Source organism: Lithobates pipiens, unplaced genomic scaffold (assembly GCF_037356315.1).
Source record: "Lithobates pipiens isolate NorthernLeopardFrog02 unplaced genomic scaffold, aLitPip1_a1.2 Scaffold_23, whole genome shotgun sequence".
In the NCBI taxonomy this organism is placed as follows: Eukaryota; Metazoa; Chordata; class Amphibia; order Anura; family Ranidae; genus Lithobates; species Lithobates pipiens.
In genome coordinates this window covers 177,248,362-177,270,025 of record NW_027507785.1, presented here as the reverse complement: position 1 = coordinate 177,270,025, position 21,664 = coordinate 177,248,362, and the positions used below count along the sequence as shown (strand labels likewise).

General features: G+C 42.5%; 1 protein-coding gene across 1 annotated transcript in view; it reads left to right on the top strand.

The window, feature by feature from the left end:
* Positions 1–21,664, top strand: part of HMCN1 (hemicentin 1) — a 457,974-nt gene that overhangs the window by 185,783 nt on the left and 250,527 nt on the right. The window contains exons 35-39 of the mRNA XM_077452653.1: positions 1,447–1,598; positions 6,380–6,503; positions 7,520–7,621; positions 9,810–9,986; positions 13,566–13,717. Of these exons, the coding sequence (XP_077308779.1) occupies positions 1,447–1,598; positions 6,380–6,503; positions 7,520–7,621; positions 9,810–9,986; positions 13,566–13,717 (707 nt within the window). The remainder of the gene's footprint in view (positions 1–1,446; positions 1,599–6,379; positions 6,504–7,519; positions 7,622–9,809; positions 9,987–13,565; positions 13,718–21,664) is intronic.

Here is a 21,664-nt window from a genome sequence, read left to right as displayed (position 1 = left end):
CAAACTACTGCAGGTATGCATCCAACAAAAAGTGCAATGCCATATATAAACCTAAATGTATCCCGTGTGGCTGTGTCTACTAGCAACGGTCCCCTTCTATAATATATCAATATATCAATATATATATATATATATATATATATATATATATATATATATATATACATACTCAAATCAGCACTTAAAAATCTAAATATAGATCAACTCTTTTACATCTGACATGTACGTACTCTACCATCCATGTACTGTTATAATTAAATACACAAAAAGTCCTCCAAAATAAGTCCTTATGTGAAAATAAAATATATCCACCATGCAGCAGTATTCCAAGTACCGGTAAGTTCCACCACCATTCAAGCAGTGTGCTCCCTTGCTTGTATTGACCTATGAAATGAATAGGTCACTATGCACATTCCCCTTTAAGGGGTCTAATTCATCTCCTTTGGGTGCCTCTGGATTTTTGGATCCACCCTTAATCACGCAGCCCGCCGACTGGAGAATTGAAAAAAAATGGAAAAGACGCTTCGCCTCCTAAGAGGTCTCCCAATGTATGAGATCTCTTTGGGTTTGACAGCTCTTTTATAGGCAAAGGTGGAGCACCTGAGTATGTCACCCTGTGGCACCGCCCCCTTCTGACATCACATGATGTCACATATGAAGTCAGAAGGGGCAGTGCCACTGGGTGACGTAACCATGGTGAGCACCACTCCAAATCCTGGGTGCCTGCCTGGGTCTGTAAACCCAATATGCAGGTAGAAAAGAAAGAGAATGCGGCACTTCCAGAGAATAAAAACAGCTCCTTTTATTATGCATCAATTGAAATGAGAGCCATGCCACACACACTCAACCCACGGAGGGTCAACAGATGTGTCTCACACTCCTGTGCTTAATTCTTCCAAGAATTAAGCACAGGAATGTGAAACGCGTCTGCTGACCCTCCGTGGGTTGAGTGTGTGTGGCATGGCTCTCACTTCTATTTTTGCATAATAAAAGGAGCTATTTTTATTCTCTGGAAGTGTCACCATCTCTTTCTTTTCTATGTGAAACTAGAAACACTGTGGTAGTATTACACATGGTACTATTATAAATCAGAATAATGCTTTAGCATTGCACAAAAAAGCCACATTGTACTGTATGTAATATGTTGCAATGAAAGTGAAAGAGCTAGTGAAATTAGGTTATTGTTTAGCCAGGTATGTTTTGACTAGCTTAGTTCCTTCCAGTGAAAAAATAGCACCAATTTTTTTGACATCATCATTTATAGGTAACATATCTGCATACTTAACAACAGCCATATTTCTGCAGTATTATATTGGAAGATTCTGTCTTTGCAGAGACCCTTATGTCAGCACTAAAATTTACAAATAATGCACTCATTCCTTTTGTCTTTTTTAGCAATGCATGGATATAAATAAAACATTAACATGTGTGTTATTTATTTTGCAGTCCTGCCTTCCATTAAACCTGAGCCATCACCATTGTCTGTTGTGATGCGCAAACCCATAATTTTACAGTGTATTGCTACTGGAATTCCTAGCCCACAAATCACATGGTTGAAGGATGGACTACCATTTAATATCATTAAAGAGAATATTTCAGTGAGTATAATTAATATATTTGAGTATTTTTAGTCACTGCCATGTCTCTGTGCTTTATATTCGCGTTCATGTCAGTCAACACATATTATCCAGAATGGAATCTGTAGAGTTTGATCTATACACTTTACATGGATAAGGCTCAGTTCAGCAAGGATCCTTGTGCAGTATACTCTGTACAATAATTATAGCCATAGCAGCCTATGTAGCTGGTATGAGGCCCCAAAGTTTATGTGTGTGCGTGCATATGTGTGTTTTGATAATGGGGGGGGGGGGTTGCAAAGAAAATTAAAAACTATGTTCAGGTATTTTTTAAATCAGGGACAGTACTTAGATTTATTGTGTTGTCGCCTAGGAAATTATGAAATCCAAATTGTCTGCTCCCCCACCATATCTCCGCAGCTATAATTGTCTGGTGATGTGAGGGTTAATACAAGCACTGGACCTGTCACGTGCACTCATTAAGAGTGCTGACTGTGGCTACCCCTTTTTCAGAGCTCTCCTCTATTTTCTCTATGATGAAAGTATACATTTCCTTGTTCAATATTTTTATTGAAGTTTATAGGGAGAACAGAAAAAAGAAAGGGGGGGGGGGTGGTTACAATGTCAACCTTACAATGGTATATAGGGAGTGGGGTCATACAGTAGTTTTGGGAATTAATGCCAAAACAGTAATAACAAACCTGTGTGGTTGAGTTCAAGGTCAGGGGGATTGTCCAACACCCTCAGACACCCCATCTGGGTACAAGGTGTGTCGTGAGGGGGAGACCATTCAGTTGACCTTAATTCTATTGTTCAAACATTTTAGTAGGAAAGGGGAATAGGTATATGATGTAGAGGTGGGAAGTGGGGGGGGGGGTACTCCTCACAGGAGCAATGGTAGTGGGTAGAACATAGGAGAACCATGGAAGCAGTAGGGACATGGCCCAGGTTGTGAAGAAAGTTGTAGCAGCAATAGTACAGTGCATTCAGAGACAGTGAGCGATGTAACATATAGTCAATATACATCAAGTCAATAATGAGTTCTGGGATTAGCTGTGGGCTGCTTATGTTAGTGAAAGTTTGGCAGAGCAAGTCTTGGGAATGAGATGGGAAGAGGGTCAGACCAAATATGAGGAAGTATGAGTATCTGATCATAGTTTCCTGGTAGATACATGAATCCTGGGGGGAGAGCCCATTGAAGGGGATGAGCCATTAAAGTGGAGGGCCACCCTGAAAAAAAAAATACATAAAAAATTTGAAAAGAATCAGAAAAAAAAAATGAAAATTTTTTTTGTTTAACTTTCCAGAAATGCCTGTTGCTAGGCACATCGTCCTAATCTGCCTCTTCCTTCTCCGCGGAGATTTTCTGTCTTTTCTCCTCCATGCGGCATCTTCTGGGTAATGGGTCGCGCTGTGTTCTGGAAACTGTGTGTCCCAGAACACAGCGCGCCCTATTCACAAAGCGCTGTGCAACTCACGCATGCGCAGTAGGAAACGGCCAGTGAATCCGCAAGGGACCCGAGAGCCGAGGGACGGGTCAGCTTCGGGCGGCCGATATCGCGGGCGCCCTGGACAGGTATGTGTGCTTATTAAAAGTCAGCAGCTACAGTGTTTGCAGCTGCTGACTTTTACATTTTTTTTTTAAACCGGCCCTCCTTTTTAAGGAACGGAGAAAAAGAAGAGGAGGTAAAGGGGGGGGGGGGGGGGGTGGGGGGAGAAAGAGAGAGCAGGAGAGAGAAGAGGAATCCCCGGGGAAAGAGGAGGGAATTTTCTGGTTATATATACTTAGGGGGGAAGTGGCTTAAGGGCAGAGTAGGGAGCTATCAAAATCGGGAAAAAGAAAATGGTCTACCCAGGGTTTCCAAAGTCTTTCAAATTTGGTGACTTTATCAAAGAGTACGGCTTTGATCTTGCCATGTATCATTGCTCTAGTGATTCTATGTTTAGTTTGCAAAGTGTTCGGGTAAGGGGTTTTCCAGGCCTTTGCGATCATTTGCTTCACAGCTGTGGTGACCTGCAGGAGTAATTTGAATTGGGGGTGAGTCAGGTCTAGAGGTTTTTTATTAAATAGAGCAATGGAGGGGTGGTGGTCAAGGGTACTGTCGACCAGAGTAGATATATTGTGGAAGATTTTGGTCCAAAATATTTAGGCTAGGGGGCAGCTCCATTACATGTGGAGGTGCATGCTTCGTTCAGTACAGCCTTAGAAACAGAGGAGTAGGATGGGAGGTATTTTGATATCCAGGCAGGGACTATGTACCAACGCATTAGAACCTTATAGTTGGTTTCAGAGGCTACTATATTTTGAGAAGCAGATTTAGTGGCTAGCCAAATGTCTGACCAGTCTCTCGTCTCAAAATGGAGGTCTAGATTGGCTTCCCATTGCATTGCATAGCAGAGGGAGGTGTGTCTGGGGGCAATCTAATAGTTGAGTGTAGATGAGAGATATTAGGCCTTGAGCTTGATGGTCCTTATTACAAATGCATTTGAAAGCTGATAGGTCTGGGAGGGAGGTGTTGGTGCTCAAGCACAGGGTAAAGAAGTGTTTGAGATGGAGGTAATGGAAAATTACAGTGTTACGGAGGCCATGGGACTCGCTGAGTGTAGGGAACATTTGGAAGGTATCAGGGGTAGTAAATGAGTAGGCTCAGGTAATATTAGCTGATGACCATCTATGGAACAAATGTCCTTTTTTTAAAGGCTGCTGAGTGTCTTTGTAGTATAGTCCAGTAAAAATATTGTGTGCATATTCACCTTGATTATTTAATTATATGACACTAGACATAATTGGGTATTCAAAGTGAAAAGAAATGTACTTTTCACAAAATTGGATTAATTAAGTGAATATTCATACAATTATTAGAATGTGGAATCTCAACTACTTTAGTAAATCAGCTTTAACACCTCGCACAGATTTTGGTGCAGACTGTCAGGCTGCTAGATATGCTTTCTGCTTGGACTGGTTATACAGGGCTTGGTTTACTTAAAGCAGGGAGTGCAGCTCTGCATAAAAAACCAATCACCTTCGTGTTTTTTTGTCAAAGCTTAAGTGAACAAGCTGAAGTTAAACGCTGATTGGCTACCATCCACAGCTGCAACAGATTTTACACTCTCCAGTGTTAGTGAATCTCCCACACAGAGGCTATTATGTGTATCTACTTCTGTTTTCTCAGTGAGAAATCTGTATTTAGTATTGATTAAAGTAGTGTGATGTGTGGGTGGCTTATCTTTTAACCTCTTGCCGTCCGCTCTATAGCTGAATGACAGCCACAGCTTGGACCTGAATTTCCAGAAGCTCGTCATATGACGGCCTCCCCTTTGCATGCGCTCTGCTCTCCGGTGCGCAATGTGATCACAGAGTCACTGAGACACGGGTGAACAGATCTGAGTAAGGGGCCGGTCCCAGACCCTTACCATGTGATCAGCTGTCAGCCAATGGCATGATGTAAACAAAAGCTTGATAATCGTTTTTTTCTCCTCACGCTGACAGCGTGAGGAGAAAAAAAGCAGATCACTGGCTTATCTGCAAGGGACATTGGTCCCGAAGAGGAAGAGGCAATTATGCCTCATTTGTGCCCACCAGTACCCCCTGCCAGTGCCACCTGCCATTGCCACCTGCCAGTGCCCACAGTGCCCACCAGTGCCACCTATCAATGCCCATCAGTGACACCTATCAATGGCCACAAGTGCCACCTATCAATGCCCACCAGTGGTGTCAATTAGTGCAACCTAGCAGTGCTGGCTATCAGTGTAGCCGATCAGTGCCCATTATTGCCACCCATCAGTGCCCATCACTGCCACCTATCGGTGCCCATCAGTGCCGCCTCATCAGAGTACATCAATGAAGGAGAATTTTTTTATAACAAAATATAAAAATATATATATTTTTTTCAAATTCAGGATTTTTTAATTATTTTAACAAAAAATAAAAACTGAAGAGGTGATCAAATACCACAAAAAGAAAGCTCTATTTGTGGGAAAAGTACAGTGTTGTATGACCGTGCAACTGTCATTCAAAGTGCATCAGCACTGAAAGCTGAAAATTGGTCTGGACAGGAGGGGGCTTTAAGTGCCCAGTAAGCAAGTGGTTAATTTTATATCAGTGGTGGTTTGTAAAGGGTCTTAATTGCACTGTCATACATTAAGCATTTTCTTACACTATGAACATACATGTTACAAATAGCTTTACTGATTGTTTTATAGTTATTTAACATTGTTATGCTATAGGCATATCATTTTGTGAATATTATTAGGGATCCTAAATGTTCTGTGTTTTTTTTTTTTTTTTTAATAACCAAAATGTAATACCTATCTGCTCTGTGCAATGAGCAGCCCTGATTCTCTTCTTCTTGAGTCCCCTACCGGTGCTCCTGGCTCCTCTCTTGAGTAGTAAGCTGCTTGATATGGGGCACTGATGTGTGCTTGCTCCCAGGCCCTGCTGTATGCATCCATAAGAAATATAGAGCCGGGGCTCAGCCTTGTCCAAACTCTCTCTTCATTGGCTTACTGGCTGTGTCTCAGCCAATGAGGAGAGAGATACCGAGGACAGCAGAGGCTCCAGAGCATATCGCTGGATCAATAGGGGGCTCAGGTGAGTATTGGAGGGGTTGTTGGGGGAGCAGCACATAGAAGGTTTTTTACCTTCATGCATAGAAGGCATAGAGGTAAAAAACCGTCAGCCTTTACAACCAATTTAAAGCATCCTAATGTAATGTCATCATTGGAATTCTTATTATGCCCATAACAAGATGGGTGCATGGAAATGTATTCACACATAATGTCTGCATTTTTATATTTTAAAGGTGGAATCGTTTGGTCGCATTTTACATTTCAAAAGCACAGTGACAGATGATGAGGGAATGTATACCTGTGTGGCAAGCAATGCAGCTGGAGAGGCTGAGCAAAACATATGGCTAAATGTCTATGGTAAATCATACAATTTCACACTCATCATGCACAATCATGTACTGTACATAAAGTGAATATTTTCTTGTGTGAATATAGCCACAATGATTCACTATTAAGAAAGGCTAATAATTTAAAATAAGCAGAGCTAAATGTTAGCTTGTCTTTACCCTAATTATCCTAATAAAAATGAAATGCAGGCATTATTTCTATAGGTTACAACATAAAAAATATATAAGGAGTGACAAGCTAAGAAAACAGAATGGGAGCTATTTTCCCTGATCTTGTATCCATAAAACGATAGGCTACAGATAGCCTATGTATTTCTTTTTTAAATACATAGAGGAATGTTTTTTTTTCTCTGCATTGTATCCAGAAAAATTTAGATTAATGCAAACAGCCAGAACTATTACTGTTGTTTATGAAGAACAGTTATGTATGATATCATATTTGTGCTATGCCAATTGATATGTGTATTCTTTTCAACTTAAAAGAATTGTACATTTTCTTGCCAACACTACTATTGGTCATATTCATTTGTTTGTGCTTTTTTATTCATTCTTTCCTGTATATGTTATATGAAAAATCTCAATTAAAAAAATAATTGAAAAAAGAACAGTTATGTAGATGTATGCCTTTATCATGGGTAATGTCCAGTCAACAATTGAACCACATATATGAATAGTAAATACCTAAGCCCTTGTACACATGGTCAAATTCCTACACCAAAGCTATTGGCTACTAGCATGAACGTAGTCCCGTCGTAATGAAATAACGTCATCACGTTCTGAATGATCGGATTTTCCGACAACTTGGTCCGACCGTGTGCATGCAACAGTTTCGGAGACAATCCGTCTGACAAAATCCGTCGGACAAAATCCAACGGATTTGGTTGGTAGAATGTCCGACATGTGTACAAGGGCTTAGAGAAATGACACAAAATCACACAAATATATTCTGACCTGCAATCTTACTTCATTAGAGTGTTATATGTTAGAGCTCCTCATCTAATTTGTTTAATTTTTTTTTTATGACAGAACCACCCAAAATCGAGAATTCGGAAGAAGTCCACCATGAAACCATACTTGGCAATCAATCTGTAAGACTGGAATGTAAAGCATCAGGCACCCCCAATCCTGGTAATTATAACTTGTTGCCATGTATCTTTTGTTAATATTTTTGTTATAGGTTAGCATGGTAACATTTGTTATTATAAAAACATATGGATAATCCGTATACAATAATTACCCACTGTGTGTGTCAGCTACGCCAGTAGCAAATAAATCTCCTTTTGTCCAGTTTTTCATTTCTGTGCTTCTCAGCCAGTTAAAATGGAAACTATGGCAAACAATGATTTGGGCAGCCAACACATTATTAGGATTTTAGTTGGTAGATCTGAGTGCCAAATGATCTATTTTATAAAAGATCTTTCCTTACAAATGTATTCATTTTTCTGCATATGCTCAGGCTAACTGATCTAGTAAGAAAATTAGATAACCCCTAGTAGTTTTTTTCTAATTCTCTATGAACAGTATCATTTTCCAAGAGAAGACCAGTGCCAGGGGAGTCTTGTCAGTTTAGAAGCAGATGTTTTCAATATAGTGGTAGAAAGTATTGTATACCCTTACCAGATACAGCCTTATCACTTTGGACAACTTTACTGTAGAACTCAAAAGAGAAAACATACATCAAGACTTCTCTGGCATATGTAGCACTGACCCCCAAAGGAGCAGCTGGTTATTTTTGGGTTTACCGTTACTTTCTCCTCCTCGTGCTTATCTAGGGGTTTCAGAAGGTTGATGGCCCAATAAACTGTAGAGACCGACACTTGAATTCACTTTAGGGATTTTTATTTGCAAAAACGTTGAACAGAACACAGTCTCTCAGTAGGGAATAGAGGGTATGGGTAGCAAAGCTCAGGCTACTCTTGGAACTGCTAGTACTTGAATGTCTCTCTTTATACAATCCAGGGAATAGCCATTCGCAACTGGATGTTACAGCTATCGGATAAATCCCCTTTTGGTGGATTTAGCAAACGACAGATTATTAGAAAATAAGCACACACAGTCTCTGCCACATACTTGATTGTAGAACCTTAGAATGAGAAAAGTCTCTGCCACAGACTTGGTTGTAACTGAAGGATGAAACTAGGAACTTTCATACGGTACCAGTATCTTGCAGCCAGTCCAGCGATACCGTAAGAATGTGGATATACCTTGGTGTCCTTTCCAGCTTAGCTTCCAGGCTCTTACCAAGCAGCCAGCCCTGTGCGTGGCCCTCTTCTGAAGAGCCCTCCCCTGGTTGCATTCTCAATTGCTGGGCCTCTCCAAAACCAAGACGGCACCGGACCACCTTGGAACCCTCCTTCCAGTTACTGTGCCTCGGACTAGTCAGCCCCGAGACTCGGAAATGGATGGATCCGCACCCCAGGCCATTGAGGGCCTCTGGGGGCTGGTCAGGAGGAACAGGAATAGGGATTCAGAACATACTTCTGGACCGGAACCCAGAACCATGTGACCTCAACACCTTAAGTACCCTCTCCCGGAATACACAGCGAGAAAACGCACCCGCTGATTGGCTCCGAGAGAGAGATTGGTACCCAATGCGTCCAACCAGACTGCGTTCCAATACCTGCCAAAGGTGACACCCACACCTATTTCCAGGCAGAACACAATACAGTCCAGCCAAACTGATGCTGAGACCATAATTTACTGTAATTAACCCTAAAATCCAACTATGGTCTTAGGAACATTTAAATTGACAAAAACATAGCACGTGCGCTTGAGGAGCCCGGTGCTACAGATAGAACAGAGATTTACTTCTACTGCTTGCTGCTTCGAAATATACTTTTGGGTTGGATCTAAGGAGGCACATTGTGTATGATTTCTTGAGACATTCATTCTCGGTAGCAGAATTCTCCAGAAGTGAAAGAAAAAAATCTATACTCTTTTTATAACATGCTATGTAACTATGGAAGAAGGAATATAACTACCTGCCATGTAAGCAGCTGAGTGGGACTGTGACTCGTCATTGGTTGGGTGGTCAGAAAATGATGGTAGAATCCACACTGGATTCACTATCATCAATGAAATTCCCATTAAACCCTATGATTTTCTAAATAGTTCAGTCTGCATTATCTAACATGCCTTTACGTTTTACACATTATGCTCATGATGTTTTCAATAGGTTATTATTTCAGAAAAAAAACCTGAAACATTTTATATGATTTACATGATTATTTTTTTATGGACGTATTGATGTATAAATTAATATGTCATGAAAAAACAATATTTTTAATCTGAATTTTTCATATTTTTTCTCTTGTAGTTGTAACTTGGTTAAAAGATAACCATCCCCTTACAAATGTTGATAATATTCTCCTGTCAAATCAAGGACAAGTTCTCCAGATAACAAATGCACAGATACACAATGCCGGTGTATATAAATGTGTTGCAAGCAGCATCGTAGGGACAGCTGAAATGACTTATGTCTTACAAGTTCATGGTAATTTTCCCACTAATTGACTAACTTCTTTCTTCATGGCAGGACAGGTTATGTTTATAGTCCTTTGTTGTTACAATGTATCTAATAAAATAAATAGAATACATTTTGAAGGTATGCAAGCTTTTAAGAATTAGAAGGATATTTTAAGCTTGACTTAAAAGGCCACAGTCCGTAATGAGCATTTAATTAGGATTTAAAGTGGAAGTAAACTCCCTTATCGTTTTCAGCCAAGGAAGCTGCCATCTTTGCCTCTGTTTAATCTTCAACTGCCACGGTGCTGCGCATGTGATCCGTTATGACACCAGCCATTGGATGGTTTGACAGTTTGGTTGAGAGCACAGCCAATGTGCAGTTAGCATTCCTGGCATGCCGGGAATGTAACGGTTTAAATCGATGGCTTTACTTCCACTTTAATAATTGATTCTACAAATATGAGGATGATTGCTAAATTTAAACACAGCTGTGGTCATCATCTGTATTATTACATTTTTGTCATACCTGGTTTTTGAACCAAGTTGGGAATAATATTTTCAGTCTTAAACATTGCAAATCTGACATTCTTAGGGCCTTTCCACACAAGGTGGGCTCCACTAGGTGGATGGCTGGTCCATGTCTGTTCAGTTTATGAAGGGCAGACACAGACACAGCCCGCGTTCTTCTATGGGTGGTCAGATGTAAATGTAATGGATTACAAGTCGGTAGGTGTAAACAGACATGTCAGTGTACACCAACCAATCCATAGAGGAGAATGCAGGGTCCAATCTGCTCCAACTGAAAAAGTGACAGGCAGATCTAATCGTTCTGCTCCTGTAAAAAGGGCCTTACACTTTCAAGATGAAAAGCTGAACCAAATTAATAGTTCTTTATGTAAAAACTGTGTTTTTGTTATCAAGTCACAAATATATATATATATATATATATATATATATATATATATATATATATATATATATATAATCAGTTATACACTGAGCAAAATTAAAACTTTTGTGTTTGCCCCTATTTATTCATGAGCTGAATTTACGACTTTTTCTATGTACACAAAAGGGCAAATCTGTCTAAATCTATGTTAGTGAGCACTTCTCCTTTGCCGAGATAATTATTGCACAGGTGTGTCTTAGGCTGGCCACAATAAAAGGTCACTCTAAAATGTGCAGTTTTTCTGTATTGGGGGGGTCCGAAAACCAGTCAGTATCTGGTGTGACCACCATTTGCCTCAGCGCAGTGCAGTCTCCTTTGCATGGAGTTGATCAGGTTGTTGCTTGTGGCTTGTGGAATGTTGGTTCATTCCTTTTTCAATGGCTGTGCAAAGTTGCTGGATATTGGCAGAAACTGGAACACGCTGTCGTATACGCCAATCCAGAGCATTCCAAACGTGCTCAATGGGTGACATGTCTGGTGAGTATGCTGGCAAGAACTTGGATGTTTTCAGCTTCAAGGAATTGTGTACAGATCCTTGCAACATGGAGCCATGCATTATCATTCTGCAACATGAAGTGATAGTCGTGGATGAATGGCACAACAATGGGCCTCAGGATCTCATCATGGTAACTCTGTGCATTCAAAATACCATCAATAACATGTACCTGTGTTTATTGTCCATAGCATATGGCTGCCCATACTATAACCCCACTGCCACTCGATCCACAATGTTGACATCAGCAAACCACTCACCCAAACAATGCCACACACACTGTCTGCCATCTGCCCTGTATAATGAAAACCGGGATTCATGCATGAGATCACCTCTCCAAAGTGCCAGACACCATCGAATGTGAGCATTTGCCCACTCAAGTTGGTTATGAGGATGAACTAGAGTCAGGTCCAGACCCCGTTGAGGACAACTAGCATGCAAATGAGCTTCTCTGAGATGGTTTCTGACAGTTTGTGCAGAAATTCTTTGGTTGTGCAAACCGATTGCAGCAGCTGTCCAGTTGGCTGGTCTCAGATGATCTTGGAGGTGAAGATGCTGGACGTGGAAGTCCTGGGCTGGTGTGATGACATGTGGTCTGCGGTTGTGAGGCAGGTTGGATGTACTGCCAAATTCTCTGAAACGCCTTTGGACATGGCTTATGGTAGAGAAATGAACATTCAATTCAAGGGCAACAGCTCTGGTGGACATTCCTGCAGTCAGCATGCCAATTACATGCTCCCTCAAAACTTGTGATATCTGTCGCATTGTGCTGTGTGATAAAACTGCACATTTTAGAGTGACCTTTTATTGTGGCAAGCCTAAGCCCTTGTACACACGGTCGGAGATTCCATCGGAATGTGTCCGATCGGAGCGGTTTGTCGGATATTCCGACTGTGTGTGGTATGCATTGGACTGTTTCCGTCGGACTAAATTTTCCAACTTGCTGGAAATATTTTCCGACAAACTGCTCCGATCGGACATACTCTGATCATGTGTAGAGAATTCCGATCGGACAAAGTGCCACGCATGTTCAGATCAAATTCCTACATCAAAGCTATTGGCTACTAGCCTGAACGTAGTCCCATCGTAACGAAAATTACGTCATCACGTTCTGAAAGATCGGATTTTCCGACAACTTTGTCCGACCGTGTGTATGCAACATGTTTCGGACAAGATCCGTTGGACAAAATCCGACGGACATAATCCGACGGATTTGGTTGTCGGAATCTCCGACAGTGTGTACAAGGGCTAAGGCATATCTGTGCAATAATCATGCTGTCTAATCAGCATCTTGATCTGCCACACCTGTGAGGTGGATGGATTATCTCGGCAAAGGAGAAGTGCTCACTAACACAGATTTAGGCCCCTTTCACACTTGTGCGACTCCAAAGTCACGCGATTTTACAGCGATTTTGCCACGATTCATGGCCGCGATTTTTGCTGCGATTTCACTGCGATTTTGCTGCAATTTCAAGGAATGCCTGTGTAAGTGGCATCAAAATTGGACCAAAGTAGTGCAGGGATTACTTTGAAGTTGGAATGACTTGAAGTCGTAATAATATGAATGGCTGTCATTGGAAATCATGGGGAACGACTTGTCATGCTACTTTGCAGTCCCAAATCGTGGGACAAGTCACATAAGGGTGAAAGGGGCCTTAGACAGATTTGTGAACAATATTTAAAAGAAGTAGGCCCTTTGTGTACATAGAAAAAGTCTTAGATCTTTAAGTTCAGCTCATGATCAATAGAGGCAAACACAAAAGTGTTGCATTTATAATTTTGCTCAGTGTATATTTATAATTCAGATTTTCACTGGAATCTTTTAATTTGTTTTATGTGAATAAATTGAAAGCACATCTGTCACCTAGCATGGGAGGTCTATTTGATGAAATGAAATATTATGAGTATTATAAAGAAAATTCTATTATCTCCTCTTTCCAAAACCTTTTAGCATTGTACCTTTGCCTCCAATAACAGACTACAGCAGAAATTGTAATGTAATTCAGCATAGGCATAATCAGCTAGGATATTGGGACCTGGCCAAGAATTATGAACTTTACATTTTATGTATACATTATATAATTTACAACTGTGCAGGCTTGTGCAGTGCATTGTTATTTATTCTTTAACAATTCATTACTCTAAAGCGTTTAACTTTCTTACAGTTCTACCTTCCATTTTTGGTAACAATGATCCTGTATCTGTGATAGTCAACAAACCCGTCAGATTAGAATGTGAAGCCACAGGGTTCCCAGCTCCCAGTTTAACATGGCTAAAAGATGGCATCCCAGTTTCCAGTATCAGTGGTGGAATACAGGTATTATCTAAACTGAATAGAAGTAAACATGTACTTATAAACAGGGCCAGGACAAGGCGTGAAAGCAGCATCGCTACTCCTATCAGCCTCAATCAGTCCTCAAGGCACGGTAGAGAGACAAGAGAGGAGGTATGGCTGTTATCCCTCCTCCAATTTGTGTCAGTGCAGCATTCCATTTATTACTAAGTCTGTCAACAGCAGCTGTATCTACATGATACCAGTGTGCTGCCAAGGATGAGATGGAGAGGGCAGAGAGAGCACAGCCCAAAGCTGAGTGCAAAATGTGGCCAGGATAGGGGGAGGGAGCTGGGAAGATACAGGGTTAGAGTTCTCTCTCCCCTACCAGCTCCTTCTTCCTGCAAGTGCAGTACTCCTGTATCATGTACTTTACACACAGCTGCTGGCTTCTAATATAGAAGGGCCGTCAGATCAGGACAGTGCTGGGTTTGCTTACCCGCCCTTTACCTGCATTTTCTCCTGTCATTTTACACCCCCTGGCTACTTCCTCTCCACAGTACTCCTGTCCCAGCAGCAGAAATTGCAGGTAGGGGCTAGGTAGGAAAACCCTTCAAAGGCTCTGTCCCCAGCTCTGTCCCAATCTGACAGCAGCCTCTGGTGATCAGGGATATGAATGACTGATTATCTTCAGACCCATTGCTTATGTATGAATGGGTTTGACGGTAAACCCATTCATTTGAATATAGAAAGCTGAAGTGAGGACAATGGTGACTGACCACTGTACTCACTTTAGAAATCAAAGCTATGAGTGGATTTACTAACAAATGCAAATACATTCATAAATGTAAAAAAAAAGAAATTATAAAAATAGAAACATAAAATAACTTTTATGACCTTTAAGGTACATTCACACCAGCAGCTGCATTAGAACGCAGCAGGAACGTCCCACAACATCACTGTACACTTCCAGGTACACATAAATAATGACTGGCAGATCCAGAGATGTGCAGTGATTTTGAGACAAGTGGGTGGCTGCTGGGAGTAGGATCAATTGAGCTCACACATCATCAAGGGGTGGGGGTGTTGTTTGGCATCTTTTCCCTGGGTGCTGCATGACCTTGTCCTGGCACTGCTTACTTTATTGTGTTTAAAAAAACTAGTATGGGAAGTCTGGCATTTTTCATTGGTATTCTGGACTTAAATAACACCTATTTATTTTGCTTAAAACTAATAAATTATTTATTTATTTGAGGGGAAAGGCTTTTACACCTTCTTGTAAATTAATGATGGGCAGCCTGCTGCAAGATGGGATCCTCAAAGCTTTCACTGTCATAAATGAGATTTTTTTTTTGTTTTTTTTTTGTTTCCTTGGACTCTAGCTGGTAGAAGTTAACCACAATAACCTGGTCCTTTTCTGTAATTTTTCCTTGGAACCTGTTAAACGCCAAAACTTACTTTAATAATAAATATACAACTAATAAAAATAATATAACACGGCTGCTCCCCTAATTGGGTAGATATACTACTCTAAAAATGAGTAAAATTGGGTGTAGAGGGTGCTTTAATACCAAATTGTAATTGACTACACAGAGATGAAAATTATCTCAAACAACTACCACTGAATTGTGACATAAAGTGCAAAGTGCCATAAATACTTATACATGAACAGTGATAAGCACAAGTGGTATAGCAATGTATGTACCAAAAAGGCAATCAATTCAAATTCCCAAACACAAATAAGGCATGGGCGCCATCAATAAATTTGTTTTGTTTCATTCTGTTATGGTTTGTATTAGAATTAATTCATATTTCGTAATTCATGTCCGAAATTCAATTTCGATTTGTACGAAATACGAATTGTCTTTAGGTTTGTTAACTTGTCGTAACAATTGCGAACATTATGATGAATTTAAAGGCAAAAATATATATACCTCATATTGACAGTCGTTGCTGATGGTAGTTTGGTTTTCATCCGAAATACGAAATTCCGTTGAAGAATTTCCGATCCGAAATCTTAATTTTCGATAGATGCGTTCACTTTTCGGTCCAAATTTCGCTACTACCGGAACATGTGACTGTTGGTTGACCAATCAGAGGTTTTCTTCTGCTGCTGAGGCCTACAGAGCAGGCCCGATCATGTGACTTCCCTTTGTTAGTTAGTGTAGTGGAGCAGATCACACAATTATCTGTCTGTGCATCTGAGCGAATATCTTTGCAATCCTTAGATTTTCATTGTTCATTTTAGTTTATATCTGTTGTAGTTTGCGAGTGTATCATCTGTTAGTGTTTAGTTTCTGGTTTTATTAGTTTTTTGGTTGGTTTTGAGAGATTTTTTTTTTTCATTTCTTGTTTCATTTAGTTAATATATTTGTTATTTTCTGCACATTTGGTGATTTTGGTGTACGTTTGGTGCAATCAAAATCATATATTTTTTTTTCATGTCTACATTTTTCTAACTTTTAAAGGAAAAATGAGCAGTAAACAAGGCCAAAAAAGCAGTAAGAGTGCTGCTGGGAGAGCTATGAGTTGTGCACATGAGCAGCAGGTGGGACGTTCTGTCTCTGTGCCCTCTGAGCTCAGCTCACCTCCCATAAAGCCGAGACAAATTGTAGTGAAGACTGCCGTGGTAAAGAGCCTGGCAAACAGCAGACATTTGCATGTCGCCAGCTGTTCCAGGATTTACCTCCTAGAACCAGCAGCACAGTTCATAGCAAAAGTGGCGCTACCACCCCTGCCACTGCTGCTGGTAGCATGCTGCCCATTGGTACCTTTTATGGAAGAGGGCAGGCCAAAGGGGTTCCCAGTGCACATACATTTGTGCAGCCAAAGTTGGAGATCCTGGTCATGCAGCAGGAAACATGGTAGGAGGCCGAGGTTCATGATAATGTCACCACCACCATTGCTGCCAGTGCCATCACCATCATCACTACAGGGAGCTTGGTAATGATCAGCAAGGAGACAGTGTTTACTGCTTCTAATGATCACTGTTCCCTTGGCAACATGGAAGAGGTGGAAGCAGGCTTTGCTGACATTGTTGTAGACAAATTTAATTTCCAGCCGTCTACCCATGTTGGCACCACTGACAGCCCAGAAAGTATCTCCCCTCAGTCCCCACTACTTTTCTCTACTAAAAAGATCCCTGCCCAAGTGCTTTCTAAGCCTCCAGCATCAGAATGGGCCAATGCAATCATTAGGCCTCAATCCATCACAGCACCCAAAATACCTGGGATGTTCAGGTCTCTTCCTCCTGCCGAACCTCAGGAAGAGAGTGTGACCACTGCAGTGGAAGGGATTCCATCAGGCGATCTCATTGGCGGGGGGTGCCGTTCCAGCATTTGGCAGCATTTTAAAAGAATTGGTGTCAGTCAGAAGGCCAAATGCAATCACTGTGGCAAGGAGGTCAGTCGGGCAGAGACATAGGGCATCTCAGTAATGGTGGCATGAACCAGCACATGCGTGTGCACCACCACGCAGTGCTGTTAGGGGAGAAAAGTATTATGGCCACTCCTCCAAACACCAATAGTGGCACTGCCACAGCCACCATGAGTGCTAGCACCACCAGCCAGTATAAGGCAGAAAAGAGTGCTGTTACCATCCCGCATCCAATCCATACTAGCCAGGCCACCCTGGAAGATTTTGGTGGCTTTCAGAGTAAGGGTATATCTCGGGCGCAGGTACGTAAAACAACATGCCTGATTGGCCAGCTTATTGCAGTTGGAGGAGCACCTTTCAACATTGTGGAAGGTGAGCCCTTCAACCAATTGATGCAGGCTGTTGCACCACAGTACCGTGTGCCATCATGTAAGACCTTCAGCCAAACTGTGGTGCCAGCCTTATACAGGTCTTGTGTTGGGGTGATCAAGGAGGAGATTGGAAGGGCAGGTGGTCAGGCAGTGCACCTGACCACTGACCTGTGGAGTGCGTTTAGTGCACAGCACGCCTTCCTGTCCCTGACGGCACATTGGTGGCAGGCCAAGGTGTGTCATGATGTAGTTCAAACATCGGGATCCTCGTCAGCAGTTGACAAACAGGGGCACCGTTCCTTCCTCCTGCACGCTGAGGTGCTTGATGAAAAGCACACAGCGTAAAACATCCTGCAAGCCCTGCAGAAAATGTTGTTGCAGTGGTTTGGACAGGCAGACAGCAACTACCGGATTGGCTATGTTGTCACTGATGGAGGCAGCATCATGGTCAAGGCTGTAAGGGATGGCAGCTTTGTGGGTGTGCGCTGCTCAGCCCACCTTCTCCACCAGGTGGTAACTGACAGTTTTCGGTTGGTGGAGGCCATTTCTGGCAGCAATGGAAGGCTGTCCAAAGTGGTGGACTCTTCTCGGAAGATGGCTGGCCACTTCCATCAGAGTGTGAGGGACGGCCACCTCCTCAGGGTGGAACAGAGGAAGGCAGGCCTTCCAGAACACTGCCTAAAACAGGATGTGGGGACTAGGTGGAATTCAACCCTACCAATGCTGGAACGCATCCTTGAGCAGCAGAAGGCTCTCCATGCCATGGCTTGTGATCATAACATTGGCATAGAGAGACCTTTAGGTAGGGAGGACTGGGCCATAATTGGACAGATTGTGGCAGTCCTCAAACCTTTCCTCTCTGTCACAGAACACCTAAGCCGCGAGGATGCCAGCATTGGTCATGTGCTCCCACTTCTCAACCACCTTCAGAGCAAATTGGAGTGGTTCAAGTCCGCTAAGGAACCTTTGCCTGGTGGTGGCCCTCAACCTGATGTGTTGGCTTTGCTAAACACACTTCTGATGGAGTTGGGCAGGCGCACACAGAAGTTGATCGCCTCTTGTCCAGAACTGATGCTGGCTGCCATGTGTGACCCTTGCATCAAGGGCAAAATGGCTGTGCAGTGTAGTGCTCTGACAACATGGCGGGACAGACTAATCGACAGGGTGCGTCAGAGGGAAAGGCAGAGGGTAGGGCTGGGAGAGGAGGAAGAGGAGGAAGAAGATATTGAACACCCCCTCTCCCATGCATCATCTAGTGAGCAGAGCTCCTGCCAGCGGAGCATCTTTTGTCTTGGCTGAGGCACTTGACACCCTAATGGGAACCTTCAGCATAGTGCGCCCCAAGAAACCCATATCAGCAAAGAAGGTTTTCATGTCCTATTTATCAGCCTTACCAGTGTACCCCACCACAGATCCAATGTTTTTTGGGCAGGAGAAGAGCGAGGAGTGGCCTGTCCTCGCAGATATTGCCAAGGAGCTAGTGTCCAGAGTGAGCGGGTGTTTTCTGTGACGGGAAACATCTTGTCACCCCAAAGATTCCAGTTGTCCCCCCAGCTAATGGAGCAGTTAGCATTTTTGAAAATCAATTTGCCAAAGCTGGGGTACGCCTCCCTCACTCTGAACATTCCTTGAACTGACTATCTGCATCAGAGATGGCCAATTGGTCTTAGTTTATTCCTGTCCCTCCACGCAATCCCTCCCCTCATTTCTTATCTACCCATATTTGCTTGTGACATCATCTGGGATGGACGAGAAGAGAGGAGGGGCCGCCAGGGAGCAGTGGAGAGAGAACTTATTACACACACTTCCTGCGCTACTCTGCATGCTGGCTGGTAAACGTTGTGCCCTGATGTTCCCCAATATGCCCTGATGTGCCCCAATGTGCTCCAATATGCCCTGATGTTCCCCAATGTGCCCTGATGTCCTTCAATGTGTCCCAATATGCCCTGATGTGCCCCAATGTGCCCTGATGTGCCCCAATGTGCTCCAATATGCCCTCGTGTGCCCAAATGTGCCCTGATGTGCCCCAGTGTGCCATGATGTGCCCCAACGTGCTGCAATATGCTCTGATGTGCCCCAATGTGCCCTGATGTGCCCCAATGTGCTCCAATATGCCCTGATGTGCTTCAATGTGCCCTGATGGGCCTTAATTTGCCCTGATGTGCCCCACCATTCTTCTCATTTACACATATGACTGCTATAACAGATAAAAAGACAGTTAGGGAAATTGATCAAAATTGGAGCGAACAGAATCTGGAGCAGTTACCCATGGCAACCAATTAGCTTCTCTTCAGTTTGTTCCGTTAAGATTTGAAAATGAAAGAGAGAAGCTGATTGTCAGTTTTTGCTTGCTCCAGTTTCGATAGATCCCCCACACTGTTTGGGGTCACCGGGGAGAGCACATGCGTGGTAACACCAAACAATTTCCAGTGACCCCGCACATCCCCGGTGACCCCGCACAGTGCAGCGGATCATCAAAACTGGAGCAGGCAAAAATTGGATCAGCTGTGCATGGCAGCCATGTGCTCAATATGAGGGGCTCCCACCATCCCTGTGCTCTGCTGACTTCCTCCTGGGGCTGTACCCCTGCTGTGCTCAGTATGTCAGTACAACACAGGTGTGTTATGCTGACATACTGAGCACAGCAGGGGTACAGCCCCAGGAGGAAGTCAGCATAGCACAGGGATGGTGGGAGCCCCTCATAATAAGTATAATGAGCCAATGACGACGACTGATCCGAAATTCGTAAATGAAAGTTCATATTTCGTACAAAATTCGGACGCATGGCAATTCCTATTTCGGATCCTCCTAGTTGGCGCACGTTCCACCATTCATCGTGAGGCAACCAAAGGGACTGGAAGTAATGTGACCAAGACTCGCCTCGATGTACATTTCATTATTACATCATCAGAAAGCGTTCTTGGTCACTATATATAGTGTGGAGCCAAAACTAAATTGCTGCCAATATAACAAGATTGCTGGCAATACAAAAATGTTAATAAAAACATTATGGAAGTCTCCCCCCAATCATTGCCAGACACTTATTCAAGCATGCAGCCTGGCTGGTCAGGAAAGGGGGAGACAAGCAAGTGACCCCCTGAATCATACCAGACCACATGCCCTCAATGCCCTTAATGACATGCAGAGCCCCCCCACCCCAACGCAAATCGTCCCCTCCCTGTTGGGGATAAGGGTCTCTTGGCGACAACCCTAGGCTGTGGTTGCGGGGGTCTATGGGCAGAGAGCTTCTCAAAATCCTGAAGCCCCCTTTAACCACTTCAGCTCCGGACCAATAAACACCTTAAGGACCAGAGGTCTTTTTGCAATTTCGCACTGCGCTGCTTTAACTGGTAATTGCGCGGTCATGCAATATTGCCCCCAAACGAAATTTGCGTCCTTTTCTTCCCACAAATAGAGCTTTCTTTTGATGGTATTTGATTGCCTCTGCGATTTTTTTTTTTTGCGATATAAATGGAAAAAGAGCGAAAATTTTGAAAAAAAAAGATATTTTCTTCTTTTTGTTATAAGAAAAATCGAATAAACTAAATTTTAGTCATACATTGAGGGCAAAATTTATTTAGCCACATGTCTTTAGTAAAAAAAATGTCAATAAGCGTATATTTTTTGGTTTGCGCAAAAGTTATAGCGTCTACAAACTAGAGTACATTTTCTGGAATTTACACAGCTTTTAATTTATGACTGCCGATCTCATTTCTTGAGGTGCTAAAATGGCAGGGCAGTACAAATCCCCCCCAAATGACCCCATTTTGGAAAGTAGACACCCCAAGGAAATTGATGATGGGTATGTTGAGCCCATTGAATATTTATTTTTTTTGTCCTAAGGGATTGAATAATGACAAAAAAAAAAAAAAAAAATTTTTTTTACAAAAAGTTGTCACTAAATGATATATTGCTCACACATGCCATGGTTATATGTGGAATTGCACCCCAAAATATATTCCGCTACTTCTCCCGAGTATGGCGATACCACGTGTGTGGGACTTTTTGGGAGTCTAGTCGCGCAGGGCACCCCGAAAACCAATCACCACCTTCAGGATTTCTAAGGGTGCAAATTTTTGATTTAACTCCTCACTACCTATCACAGTTTCGAAGGCCATAAAATGCCAAAATAGCACAAAACCCCCCAAAATGACCCCATTTTGGAAAGTAGACACCCCAAGCTATTTACTGAGAGGCATGTTGAGTCCATGGAATATTTTATATTTTGCCACAAGTTGCGGGAATA